General features: G+C 44.3%; 1 protein-coding gene across 1 annotated transcript in view; it reads left to right on the plus strand.

The window, feature by feature from the left end:
- The window catches only part of LOC127650893 (CUB and sushi domain-containing protein 3-like), a 686,283-nt gene that overhangs the window by 383,786 nt on the left and 287,348 nt on the right, over positions 1–15,149 (plus strand). Inside the window, exon 7 of the mRNA XM_052136534.1 lies at positions 13,483–13,560. Within this exon, the coding sequence (XP_051992494.1) occupies positions 13,483–13,560 (78 nt within the window). The remainder of the gene's footprint in view (positions 1–13,482; positions 13,561–15,149) is intronic.

Consider the following 15,149-nt stretch of genomic DNA (forward strand, 5'->3'; position numbering starts at 1 on the left):
TTAAAAATTTCCGTTCATCAAGTAACTTTTACTTACAATTCTGATGTACATGGTACTTAATAAAATGTGTAATACTTACACTTTATAATAACATTTCCTTATGCATGCTATACAGTCTGCAGTCTAATATCATCTTGCATTGTTGGCGATAGGAACATTGGAAGCATGCAGACCTCATCACTTAGTGCACAAAACACAATGATGGTAACAATCTACAGTTCCCCTTCTGTCGCTCTCTCCACGTTGTGTCGGAGAAGCGACACTAGGGGTCTCTCTTGAGCGCCGATATCCACCTCTGATCTATGAAAAAAGGCCAATGAGAGTTGGCAGCCAGTACTTGACATGTACGCTGGCTCTCGGATTCATACGGGCTGATTTGAACCATGGAGACGCAAGATACGTATGACGTTCATTCTGAAAATTTCTTTGGAGCCGATGGTCTGTCACTACGTTCCTGTTTCCTCTGATGATCTGCATGCTGTTGGATTTGCATAAGCAAGTTCAGAACGTGACTTGGTCTCCTAGCTTTGCAACGATGCATAGTTTATGATAGTTGCCCTGAGTATTCGTTACAAAGCAAAGTAACAAACACACACATACTGTGTATTAACAGAGTTATTTCCCTTAAAAGAGTGAATTTCTCTAAAAGAGCAAAACACAGTGGCGTTGAACGTCCTTTTCAGGACGCGTCTTTTTTAAGATGTCCTTCCGCCCCTGTGTTGTTCCTGGATGCGGTAGAAGCCTCTCTGCTTCAGACGGGCACAGGCGCTGTCTCGTGTGTTTGGGCCGCGATCACACCGAGGCAGCGTTTGTGGATGGTTCATGTTCTCACTCTCGTGTTTTGTCAGGTCCGAGCCCGTAGAACTCGGTAACACGTAGACCGAACGGCCGGGTGGATCGCTTGCGCCCACCGCCCTTTTCCTGACGTCAAGGTAAAGTAGTGCGCCTTCTTCCCAGGGCGCCCCACTCCGAGTCGGGACCCTGGTCGATTCCTCCCCAGCCCTCCGGGTCCGCGGTTCAGCGGAGGAACTCGCCGACCCAAGCCACTGCGGGTACCCTGATGGCCACCCCGTACTGGTATAGGGGCTCCACAGGTAAAATAAGAAGGCCTCCTGTTCGGACTCCCCCTGTGTGTAATTCCACGGTTCTGTCCCCTTACGAGCGGACCCCCGTGTCTCCCTTAGGCAGTTACAGCTGCCCCGGTCGCCGTGCTGTAGCAACTCCCCCCTTTCAAGGCTGGATCTACCACTGCACCATACTTTCCACACGAGCCCTAAGACGGCCGTGTGACGTGTCTACCACTTTTCCTCCCCAAGAAAAAGGGCAGGTGTGGTCTCCGCAGGGTCTGGGTAAGACCCCCTTCCCTATATGCGTGTAAGGGCCCCGGCCGTGATTGCTCTATGCGAGAAACATAGAAACATGTGCCCTGGCCCGTTCCCATGTTGGCAAACATCGCCTTGTTCCCCTCCCAGGATAACTAGAAGGATCCCGATGTTCTTATGGGGCATTGGGGAAGGGTACGTGCAGCCAGGTACAGACGATGCACGGCACTGGATGAAATCCCTGCCCGCCTCTGTATCGGCGGTTCACATACACGGTTCAGCGCATGGCAAGATTGGAATGGGTCCCCTAGTTTCGCTTCTCCGACACAACGTGGAGAGAGCGACAGAAGGGGAACGTTTGGTTACGTATGTAACCGCTGTTCCCTGAGGGAGGGAACGACACGTTGTGTCTTTCCTCCGCCATGTCGCTGAACCAAGCCACTGTTGTGGCCGGACCATTTCCGGCTCCTCAGAAAAATCCTGAATGAACTCCCGTATTTGCGCCGCTTAAATACCCGTATGTCTGGGGGCGGGACATGCAAATACTGGCTGCCAACTCTCATTGGCCTTTTTCATAGATCAGAGGTGGATATCGGCGCTCAAGAGAGACCCCTAGTGTCAGCTTCTCCGACACAACGTGTCGTTCCCTCCCTCGGGGAACGGAGGTTACATACGTAACCAAATGATTTATTATGTATTTATTTTAATCAGTTTAATTACAATTATTAATTATAAGTAAAAAATGTATGTAATACTCATTAATTATTCAAGCCCAGTGCATGCTGGGAGTGCCATCTTAAAAAAGTTAAGTACATTTTATGTATTTTTTTACCTGTGAAATTTACTCAAATTAGTGAATAATTATGACAAGGTTTTCTACTTTACAACTGATATATGATGATGCATTGGGGATTACTAACAGATAACTAACAATTATAAATAATATTTACAAGCCAGAGCATTCATTTTTACCAATGAGTACAAATGTAAAATTTGCTTTATTGTTTAAAGTTCATGCTTAAAATAACTTATTCAGTGTAGAAAGTATTTAATATTAAATGCTATATTTATCTCACCACAAGATTTTTTTTTGTTTTATGGAACATTGTACATGTGCCAATACACAGTCTTTAAGCTGGTGCATACTGCCACACACACACACACACACACACACAGCATTTCTAACATTCTGAAGTTGGCAGTTGTATTTGGAAATTTGGAAATATAACTGGCATTTTGACACTGAATTAGTTTTAACGTTTAGAAATCAAAAGTTCTTGGGATTGTGTATAGCACTCATAGGTTCTTTACTGAACTCCAGCTATTCTATAAAAATATGTTTTCACCTGTCTGCAAAAAAGACAAAAATTTTTTTTATTATTTATTAGTTATTTTGGTAAAAAGCTCTGTATAGTACATTTTAGCGGCTCTAAATATAGAATGCTGCATATAGAATGGAGAAATAGATTGCTGATGTAGTATGGGTATTACAGTTTTTTTCGATTGCTAAACGACAGTGAGCACAACTGGAGCTACATGTGCAAAACTCTAACTACAGTCTGCACAGCAGCAGTTCATGTGGACCAAACTCTAGTTCGTTTTTCATTGCTTGAACACAGTTTTCAAAACGAATCGGTTACCTAACGTAACCTCGGTTCTCTCTAGTGTGAGAGCAAAACACAGTGGCGTTGAACGTCCAGTGTGTGTGTAATACATAAGCACATAGTGGGAAGGGAACGACAGAGCGGCGGTGCCGGTCTGTGTGGAATGAGTCTCATCAGTGCAGCTCACCAGGGGAGCTGTAGCGTGATTAAACCGCTAGTAGTTTTGCCTGCAGGGTGGGCACTTCCAGATTGCTTGGGAACATAGCCGTGTCTAGGCTTTAAAATGACCTTGGAGTCACTTGGTCCGAACTCAAGACACGCAGCGCTGACAGACAGCGCGTGAAGGTCTCCCACACGCTTGACTGATGACAGGGCAGTCAGAAAACGGTTTTGAGTGAAAGGTATTTCAAATCCACGGATTGAAGCGGTTCGAAGGGGGGCTTTCATAGTTTCGAGAACTATAGAAAGATCCCAGATAGGAACCGATGGGGGCGCTGGGGTTCATCCTTCTAGCTCCCTTGAGGAAGCCGGATGACCAGCTCATTTTTTCCCAGTGACTGGCCGTGCAGTGGTTCAGCTAACGCCGCGACGGCCGCCACATACACTTTGAGCGTGGATGGGGATCTGCCCTTATCCAGCAGCTCTTGTAAAAACACGAGCAGCGTACGACACCCCACATGTCCGTGGGTCCAGGTCTCTGTCGGTGCACCATTTTGAAAACACAGACCATTTTGACGCATAGAGTCTTCTCGTGGAAGGGGCTCTAGCGTGTATGATGGTGTTTATTACCCTTCTGGCAGAGCGACGGTAGTCGTTGATCACCCACGCTGCAGCCCCAGCTCTGGGTGGGGATGCCAGATCGCGTCGCGAGCTTGAGAGAGGAGATCTGCTCTCACTGGGATGGGCCACGGCGCTGTCAGTGACAGCTGCGTAAGCCCGGAACCATGTCTGATTCTCCCAACGCCGGGCTATGAGGAGCACCGAGTGACGCTGCTTCCTGATCCTCTGCATTACCTGTGGCAATAGCGAGACGGGAGGGAAGGCGTAAGCGGGCGGTTGGGCCAGTCCTGGGCCAGCTGCCCTCGCTGAGAAAAATATTGGGCAGTGAGAGTTCTCTTCTGACGCAAAGAGGTCTATCTCTGCTCTGCCGAATATGCGCCATAACTTCTGGACTGTTTGAGCTGCAGGGACCATTCCCTGGAGGAATATTGTCTCTGGACAGTCTGTCTGGGCCGCCGCTCAGGTGGTCCTGGCACGCAGCGCCGCCTCAGCGAGCGCAGGTGGCACTGGGACCAACTCAGTATGCGTTGCCAGATGGAAGAGGTTCCTGATCTGACACCGCTCTGACGGTTTAGGTAGGATACCACAGATCTGTTGTCCTAACGACCAGGACGCGGTGACCCTGAATGACCGGAGAAAGCGCATGCGCCGCACTCGACCGCTATCATTTCCAGACAATTTATGTGAAGGAGCTTTTCCTGAACTGACCATAGGCCAAAAACCGAGAGCTCTCGCGAGACCGCGCCCAACCCGTGTTGGACGCTGCCTGTCGAGATGACTTTTCGGGCGAGATACAGCTCCCATCGCCACTCCCCGCTGATACCATTCGCCACTGTCCAGGGCTGCAGAGCTGAAATACAGGTCTGAGTCACCTTGATCGGCTGGCGCCTGTGGCCCAAGCCCGGCGAGACGCGTGGTGTTTAGCCAATGCTGAAGCGGCGATGCGCAGTAAACCCAGCTGAAGTACTGCTGCGCTGAGGCCATGTAACCTAGCACTCTCTGAAATTTTTTCAGAGGCGTGAGGCTGTTCATCTGAAAGGACGCCGCTAGTCGCTGAACACGGCGCTGCGCGCTGTGTAGATAAGCGAGCCGCCATTGCCACGGAGTCTAGTTCTATTCCAAGGAAGGAAATTGCCTGACTGGGCTGTAGTGAGCTCTTGGTCCAATTGACTGCAAGACCCAAACTGTTCAGATGGCTGAGGAGAACTGTTCTGTGAGACAGCAGCTCCGTATGTGACTGTGCCATAATCAGCCAGTCGTCCAAATAGTTCAGAATTCGCAAGCCCTGACTCCGCAGGGGTGCGAAGCCGCGATCCATGCACTTCGTGAAAGTACGGGTGCTAAAGACAGGCCGAACGGAAGGACGGTGTATTGATAAACCTGGCCGCCGAGGCTAATCTCAAGAATGGCCTGTGACGGGATTTATCTGAATCTGAAAGTAGGCATCTTTCAGATCGAGAGAGATAAACCAGTCCCCTGGCGCGATGCGCGAGGAGTTTCCTGATTGTAAGCATTTTGAACGGTCTTTTGCAAGCACCTTGTTCAAACCCTTGAGATCTAATATTGGTCTGAGGCCGCCGTCTTTCTTGGGAACAAGAAAATAACGGCTGTAAAACCCCGACTCGCTCAGCGTAAGGCGGCACTTTCTATGGCCCTTTTGCACAGAAGGTTTGTTATTTCTGAACGAAGCATGCAGGCTGCTTCCGTGTTCACAATAGTTTCGAGCATCGCTCTGAAGCGGGAGGGCGGCGATCGAACTGTAGCAAATAGCCCTGTTTTATTGTGCTTAACACCCATTTGGATATCCCTGGGATAGCTTCCCACGCTTTGAAGCTGTAACGCTAGAGGGTGAATGGCCAAATCGCTCTGATTGCTGCACACAGCTGAACAGAATGTGTGAGCCGCTTACTGTGCTTATGCATGACTGCTCGCAGACAGCAGGGACAGGCTGTTCTGTGAGTGACTTCCGATTGAGGTGAATGGGGAAAGAGTCACATCTGTTAAGTGATGCGCGAGCATAGTCACGGGCATGGGACTTACATACAGAGAAGTGTTTGCTGGCCGTGGTGACAGAGCTGGCAGAGAATGGGCGCACACGACGTATTCGTGGAGCGCGCTTATTGACTCTAACACTCGAGCGGGCTGTGTCCGCTTTATGTGAGTGGGCTCTGATCGGAACACGGGAAGTGTAATGCTTGTGTGTAGGGGTGAACACTGGATTGTGGGCACATTTTCTACACATAAGGCATGTTTGCTTTTTACAAGATTTCTTTGAAAACGGCGTTTGAGTGCAGGCAAGCGGGCAGTATCACCGGCTTGTTGGCTGCTGAATCCACCACTGTAGTAGCCTGAGAGAGGGGGACTGACAGGGGGAGAAACTTTGACGGTGGTCCGCCGCGGGCGGACTGAGCCGCCGCTTTTTCAACAAGGCTAGGAGGACTTCGGTTGCTCAGGTTTCAGCGCAACCTTAGACCGAGGCCCGCGGGAGGGCGGCGGTCTGCGGCAGCTGTCTGAGCACGATCGAGGGCCGCCGACCTGTCGACACTGAGAAGTCTGACTTTGTTGAGCTGGGCGCTGTGAAGAGGCTCGTGCAGGAGGCTGGTCACGTGGGCGGCCTGCAGAGGAGCTAGCGAGATGCGGCAGGAAGAGGTTCATGGCTTGGGTGGCTTTCTGGACTTCTGAAAAGCGGTCAACAATGCCACTCACCGCGGAGCCAAAGAGACCGGTCGGAGAGAGCGGTGCGTTGAGGAACGTGGAGCGCTCTGCTTCTCCCATGTCGGCTAGCGTTAGCCACAGGTGTCTCTCGGTCACAGTCAGCGAGGCCATGCACTTCCCTAGAGCTTGGGCTGCAGCTTTGGTGGCGCTGAGCGCGAGGTCCGTCGCGCTTCTTAGATCTGTAACAGCCTCTGGGTGCCTGCCTTTCTCATCCCACTCCGAAGAAGGTCCGCTTGGAGGATCTGTAAGACGGCCATGGAGTGCAGAGCAGATGCGGCTTGGCCGGCGGCGGAATAGGCACGCCAACATAGGCGGAAGTCGCTCTGCAGGCCTTAGACGGGAGCACTGGCTTAGACCGCCATCTCGCGGAGGGCGGGCAAAGGTGTGCTGCTACCGAATCCTCGACCGGGGATGGAGGAGTAGCCCTTCTCGGTGGCGCCGCCCACCGAGCGAGAGGAGTGGAGACGTGGGAACGGATCCTGGCCGAGAAAGGCGCGTTCCACGACTTTGCAAGCTCAGTGCGGAGTTCCGGCAGGAAGGGAGCGGCCCGGGCCACGGGTGTTGCGCGGCGACGGCTCTGAAGAAAGCAGCCGTCGAGTCTGTTGGGAGCCTGCTCAGGGGGTGGTGACCACTCGAGCCCGAGGCAGTCGACAGCCTGTGTGAGGAGGCGTGTTAGTTCCCCTTCGACTCCGGCGCGGGTCCTGCTGGATTCCTGGGCCGAGGAGGAGGCGTAGGAGCCTGACCACTCCTTGCTGTCCGAAGCCATGATGGAACAGCCCTTATCCTCCGCCTCGTCCTCCGAGATGGCCGCAGTGCGGCCGCTGGGCGGCAACTGCGCGTCCCGGGGAGGCGGGGAGGGTGAGAGCGATGCTCGAGGGAGAGGCTCCGGCGAGGCAGTCGCTTATCACCGGTTCTGGCAGCCTTTGGGAGTGGCGCTTTTTCCTGCGCGGCGGAACGGAAGGCGGCGCGGCGGCTTCGGTTCTGAGCACTTCGAGTCGAGCCCGCAGGGTCGACATCGGAAGCTCCTCGCAGAGGTCGCATCCGCCTTCAGCGAGGGCGAGCTCTGCATGCCCCAGTCCCAGGCAGAGAGCGCAGATGATGTGGCGGTCTCCGGCGCTGAGAGGGGCGCGGCATGAAGCGCAAGTGGTGCGAGGCATCTTCAAAAAGAAGCTCGTTACTCTTTTGTGAAGTTCGTTATGAACTAGCTTGCTCTAAGAAAGGATACGTCGCCAGATGGCGTAGCTCGCAGGACGGCTGAAGGTGGCGGAGATGGCCGGCTTCTTCGAGCGCTGTCCAAGCTTGCTAGATGCCCCTCGAACGGCGACGCGGCTTCCAGTTCAGAGATGCGAAGAGCTTCGCTGAAGAGATGAAAATCAGGTTTCCAGCCTACGAACTACGCTTATATGCACTCTAGCCACGCCCATTTTGGCGGGCTTTGATGCAGTAAGCGCGCGGACGCCTCTCATTGGACGCGAGTTCGCCCAAGTTCGTCTATAGGCTGCAGCAGTTGCCGCAGAGCAACCAATGAGCTCGCTAGCTAGCCCGCTCAAGGTCTGCAGTTGCTGCACTGCGTTGACAAATGATACAAAATTAAGGATAATTTTTTGGCTTCAATATCTCAGAAAAGATTAATCTTTCCCGTAGCGTAAGCTAGCTTACGCAATACGAGAGAACCTCTCGTAAGAGAACTTTACACACTTATCCCATGACTTTAACCACAACCTGCACAACACTGTGGATTTACAGCACTTTGTTCAAATGCTAACACACTGCTGTCAAAACTGTGAACCACACATTCAAAACAGAATAGATTTCAGCTTGTGCCTTTCAAACACTGCTGATTGCAATTTCAGCTGAAAGGCAAAGCAGGTGTCTTGTTTTAGACTTGTTAGTGAACACACACACACATATATATATATATATATATATATATATATATATATATATATATATATATATATATATATATATATATATATATAGGTAGATCTCAAAGACTAATTTTGGAAATGGAACAAGGAAGATGGGTTCATGGAGGGAGAAGGGTGGCAGGGAGTGGCCTGATGCTAGAGAGAGGCAGGATTAGCCCCTCAATTATTTGTTGGAATTACAGTATGTACTTCTAGTTTCAACCTTTTTTTCCTCATTACTGTAATTCCGTAAATTACAGTACTACAGACTATTGAAGCAAACTGCTAATTTTCATTTACCTTAAAGAATTGTTATGTTCTAAAAAATGTAAATAAATCATGTGAAAGAATGTCACTCTTTTCTTTGAAGAAAATATGACTTTGTATGAAGTCACTGAAATTGTTCAAACTGTAAAGATGAAAAGTTTGTATTTTCTGTATTGGTGTTTGATGCTAGTGTTTTTACTCTCAGTGTGTTCTGAGTGACAGTGTGTGTTATCTCAGTGAGGGTTGTGTATAGTGTTTGGCTGCACTGAGCCTGTTTTGAGCCATGTGTTAAGAGTTGTGTTGCTTGGAATGAGTTTTGCAGGTGATGTGAACTGTTTAGCTCAGGTGACCGTTGGTAGTGCAGACTGTAGTTAGAGTTTTGCACATGTAGCTCCAGTTGTGCTCACTGTCGTTTAGCAATCGGAAAAAACTGTAATTGAAATTAATTTGTTTGTGGTTTTAATGTGTTGTCTAGTGCTTTTAAAGTCTGATATTAGCATTATTGATGACTCAGGACATTTTGTGACATTTGAGATACCTACTTAGAATAAGATAAGAAAATTATGTGAGATAGCAAAGCTGACATAACTGATTGAGCGGCATGCTGGGATAATAACCTATGAAAAATGGCATATTTTTTTCAAAACACAATTTGTCACCATCATTGTGCTATGTAGTCATTTATGCCATTAAACAGAGAGTCTGCTAACACTTCTGATTAATCACATCAATTATGGTTTTATATTAATGCTTCTACTTAAGATTAGAATTATAGAACATCTCAGCTCACTCTTTCATTGCTATTTGCAAAACAAATAAATAGATAATTGCTTAAAAAGTTTAATGTTAGATTTGTTTTCTTATGCTAGAAAAGAAAGATTTGCAGCAATTAGCATTATGTGTTATTCTAGTGCCTAAAGAGTACCTGAATCTTATTTAGAGGTTTAATGTTGTATCATTTACTTAGGTCAGCAGTCTTATCCTCATTTGTAATGTGCTGTCACAATTTAGCTCCCACACCAAAGGATTTATTCAGCATAAACCTTTTAAATAAAAACAGGTGCCAGAGTACATTTCCATCCACAGCATAATTAACCAAGCGTTTGAATCTGGGCGTGTCTATGTCAACAGCATATTTAAATTAATGTTAAAAAGGTTAATTTTAGGTCTTCTATTGCTACTCCTAAATCAATTTATCATTTTGTTTTTATTTGTTTATGGTAATAGGCCGATCCAGTGGGTGGTTAATGGATGCCCTGTATAGAGAAAGAGGTTCCATTACTAAATTATAACATTTATTTTTTATTATTATTGTTTTTTTTTTTTACTTTATATTCTGAATAGGAGTGCAATAAGTGTATTAATCACCACTGTGAAACCGGATTCTCTGGATTCTTTAGAAAGTACTGAATGAACTAGTGTTTCTCAATTTCAAGTCCTGAACTGAATGTGGCATGATGGTGCATGATGCTTGCATTGGATTTTGGTGAGATTGCTGCTTCTTGTGGTATTGTTCACAGGGATATTGACTTAAAATGTTAAGCAACTGTTTTCAGTATAACATTATGCAAGGGCGGCCAAACATATTATGTAATTCAAATGCATGGTTTTAATGAACCACTTTTGAATATGCACATGGATCTGGTTCAGGTAAAAAAAAAAAAAATAATAATAATATTAATAATAATAAATAAATAAACAAAGATTTCAATGCAGGTTTGCACAAAGTTTTAAACCCCTTTATGTTCCTTTTTCTTGTCCCATCCATTTTAGAAGAACATTTTCAGTCCTATCATGAGATAAACAGTTTTTATGTCTGTGATATTACTGATACCAGTAATATCACAAAAGGGCGTCATCACAAATCAAAAATGTTATACATTTTGATTTAAAGGCTAAAGAGTATTTGCCCAATTTCTTGTTTTTGTGTGTGAAAATTTTTGCATTTTAAAGATAAATGTATCAATCTGGTGCAATTTGAGATCAAAATAACGAGGCTAGACCTATGGAGAGCTTTGTGCTCTTGTATACAATTTTGTGTTGTAGTAGTAATTTAATCATAAACACTTTGGTTGTATAGATATGAATGGTGAGGACACGGCAAACCCACAAAGCATTAACGAGACAGAGTTTCACTCAGTTCACAAATGGTCAAAACACAAAATCGACTAGAGTAGCAGGGCTGACTGACTGGAAGTGAAAGATGCTTTGCCAAAGCAACAGCACAAAACACATCGTTAGATAAATATTATGTTATTATGAGAAGTGTACAAATATTTTCGGTTCATTATGAAACTGTGGTGGGACAAATCAGACTGTGGCAGGCATTCATAATGGGGTTCAGCTGGACTAGACACACCTAGGCCTGATTACTGCCAGCCCTGTTTAATCAAATCAACACCTAAATAGAACTTGTTCAGCAGCATGAGGTTGGCTAAAAGGTCTCACCCAGTGGCACACTATGCCAAAGTCAAAATAAATTCTAGAAATGATGAGGAAAAGGGGGATTGAAATCACATGACATCAGTCTGGGATGGGTTACAAAGCTATTTCAAAAGCTCTGGGACTCCAAAGAACTACAGTTAGAGCCATTATATTGAAAACTTGAAAACTGGCACTTTGAACTTTCCCAGAAGTGGCCGACCTCCCAAAATCCTCCAAGAGCACAGTGACGACTCATCCAGAAAGTCTCAAAAATGCCAAGGACAACATACAAGGGACTCCAGGCTTCTCTCACATCAATTAAGGTCATTGTTTTTGATTTCACTATCAGGAAGCCATTGGCCAATAATGCCATCCATGGTAGAGTGGCAAGGTGAAAATCATTACTAACCCAGAAGAACATTAAAGCTTATCTGAATTTTACCAAAGAACACCTTGATGATCCTCAAACCTTTTGGGACAATGTTCTGTGGACTGATGAGTCAAAAGTGGAACTGTTTGGAAAACAGGGGTCCTGTTGCATCTGGCATAAATTAAAATTCCACAAAAAGAACATCATACCTACGGTCAGTCATGTTGGTTGTAGTGTGATGATGTGGGGATGCTTTGCTGCTTCAGGGCCAGGACGACTTGCAATTATTGAGGGAAATGTAAGTGCATTGTAGTTCTAGTATCATCCCATGTTAGCTAGGTAACTCCTAGCCAATCACATGTAAGCCATCGCTTTATAATTCTGCGCACAATCTATCACATTGCTGTTTCATTGTGCTAACACGGCAACCTCCACCATCCCACTGCCACCAGTTGAGTCCCGTCCTGCACAGGGGTAGGCTCCTCTCCCCTGCCTCCTATCTCTGGAAGAATCTGATGGTTCCGAGTACAACTTTTTCGGACCACCAGACCAGGCTTACGCCAAAGAGAGACTTTACAATTCTGTTTCATATACATCAAATAAATATAATTTAAAACTTTACTTAAGTCTGCGAGTCTTCATGATAGAAACAGAAAATCCAAAAGGAGAACGTCTGGCCATCAGTCCATGATTTGAAGCTCAAGCGCAACTGGATTATGCAGCAAGACAATGATCCAAAGCATATGAGTAAATCTACCTCTGAATGGCTCAAAAGAAGCAAAATGAAAGTTTTGGAGTGGCCTAGTCAAAGTTCTGACTTGAACCCGATTGAGATAATGTGGCAGGACCTTAACTGGGTAGTTCATGCTCGAAAATCCTCCAGTGTGGCTGAACTAAAGCAGTTCTGCAAAGAAGATTGGGCCAAAATTCCACCACAGCATTGTGAAAGACTGATCTCCAGTTATCGGAATTGTTTGCTTGCAGTTGTTGCTGCTAAAGGTGGCTCAAGCAGCTGTTAAGTATAAGGGAGCAATTGGTTTTTCAAATGGTTGATAAAGGTGTTGGATAGATTTTTTGCTTCAATAAAAAATATATATATTTGAAAACTGTAGTTTGTGTTTACTCAGGTCACCTTTGTTTTATGTTATATCTCGTCTGAAGATCTAAAACTTTTTTGCATAAAACATACACAAAAATAGAAGAAGTCAGGAAGGGGCAAATACTTTTCACAGCACTGTACTTATTTAGTTACAGAAAATCAAAGTATGTTAATTTCACACTTTTTGCATTTATATAACACAATTATGTAGTTTCCAATATTCATCCCATTAACCTGACTCTTACACATTGTTACATCACTCCATCTGATGCAAAAGCCAGAGTTCATTTTCAAGACAGTCTTCGCATAACTGTAGTGATGACCACAGTAATTATTTCCTTTGCTTTGCATTCATTATGCATTTATTACATGCACCATTTGCAAAGGGGAAAATAGGCATTAATGAAAAGAAAGCATTTTCCAATATTCAGAGTGTGCTAGTTTTATTATTATTATTATTATTATGGTTTACATTTCCAACAAGACTTCTGTTTGACCTATCACCTATAGCATGCCTTTGATTTATGTCTATTTAATTGATTTGCACAAAAGACTGTGCTATTTGTCTGCATGGATGTCCTTCAGTCAATTAGCCCTTTTTCTCTTTAGGAATACCTTGGTAGATATTTGTGTCCCAAAATATTTCTAAGTCAAGGTCTGGTTTACATTGAATGGTGTGGACATGCATTACAACCTCAAATCTTCTCAATTCCTGTCAGGGTTGACCACTGAGCAGAAGTCCTGTCTCACCAATCCGTTATTAATCTTCCTTTTTCTCATGTTTTCATTTTATACCCTTGCTCTTTATTCAACACATGCCCATGTTTTCTGTTTGCAGAGCACATTGGGAATTGTCGATACTGCTATAATTTTTTGCCCTTCTCTCTCATGCGCTTGATGATGGTTTCTTTTTCAATGCTGACAAATTTATTTAAAACCTGTTTCACCTGATTTCATGTTTTTTTTGTTTCATTTGTTTCCCTTTAACTAGTGAAAAGGTCTGTAGATTTCAAATCTAGAGGAGTAAAATTATTCCCTGGCAAAGACAACAGCAACAAGTTTTCTATCTGTGAGTCTACCCTTTGTTACTATTTTATGGTAAATCTGTGTTATTCATTTGGTGTTAATTACAGTAAACAGTGACTGTAAGATCATTGCAAGACAATTTGGTGTTTATGTATTGGCAATATAATGGATAAACTTCAGTTCCCACAAATATCTCACATACAGAGTTTTCCATGCAATTGAATATTAATTAAAAGTTCCTCCAACGGAGACTTACTTTCTTAAAACATTAAATGTGCACTCAGTAAATTTTGTCTTTGTGTCATCTTGGACTTACACTGACACCTAGCGGCTTGGATGAAGCATAATTTTAAATCAATAGTTTTCTGTTTCTGATGCCATTGTAATAATTTTGTGTTCACACTCAGTCATGATTTAATCATTGAGTGAAAGTTTCAAATAACAGGATTGTTACTAAGATTAAGCAAGAAGTTAACGGCTAGTCTTATGATTCTAGCATGGCAGCCCCCATGTGTGGACCCTCTCCATGTAGAATAAAACAGCTTTTATAAGGTTACTGATATGACTGGAGTCTTCATTTTAATGTGAGTGGTCATGTTTTCCTATATATATTGAAAAATTACAATTCATGTCTTTAGGAGTTACACTTTTTTAATGAGGAAAATACTGAGTGCACATTTAATGGCAGTATACTATAATGAGGAAGTGACCTGTTGGCTTATGGGATCATGCTTTGTTTCTGGGTCATACATTTCACTCTTTTTATAACAGTAAACAATTCCATTCTGTCTTGGTTTAAAAAAAATTGATAATAATAATAATAAAAAAGATTTGTTTCTATAACCGGCGCTTAAGCTTTTAGCCTAAGAGTTTAGTTATATAAATTATTAATTAATAAGTACAAAACAAGATTATTGCACTTACTAGTTATGCAACAGATATTATAAATGTATGAGCACAGTCTAATTAAGAATAATTATGTGACTGATTAAACAAGACAGTGACAATGTTTGTTTTTTTTTTTCACTTACATTTCTCTGCCACATTTGTTTTATTTTTATGACATTTTTTGTCAATGACTGCTGCTTAGTTAAATCGATGCATATTCAATTGCAAAAACAGTTGTGCTTGGATGGAGCCCATCCTATTTAATTAGTTCCTCAGGTTCCCTAAACAAATAAAATATAATACATTTACCCTGTGTAATGGTGAACGAAATGCACATCAAATTAGTACTCTTGTCTTAAAGGCAGTCCATCAAAACATGGGAAATTGCCTACAATCACTTTAGACTGAGACAAACTACAACTGCATGAATCCCATTGACAAACTATTTGAAAACCTGCAATGATCTTCTCCAACGTCATGTTTGTTTTAATCGACTCTTTTATTTTTGGTTTGCTTTGTGCTCTTCTTATTTTCCTTTAAATGCATGTGTGTTGTCAGTGTGTGCCATGTTTTCGATTTAGATTCATCCTTTCATTGCTTTATTTAGAGATTGTTATCTGCTGATATTGCTTGCATGACCAGTATCCCTTGCCATTTCCAAACCAGCAGTCTCCGTCTGTCAATAACACAACACAGTTAGCAATGTTTGCACCACCCAGACCTTATCTAGGGTGGTACCTATTA

Source organism: Xyrauchen texanus, chromosome 10 (assembly GCF_025860055.1).
Source record: "Xyrauchen texanus isolate HMW12.3.18 chromosome 10, RBS_HiC_50CHRs, whole genome shotgun sequence".
NCBI classification, from domain to species: Eukaryota; Metazoa; Chordata; class Actinopteri; order Cypriniformes; family Catostomidae; genus Xyrauchen; species Xyrauchen texanus.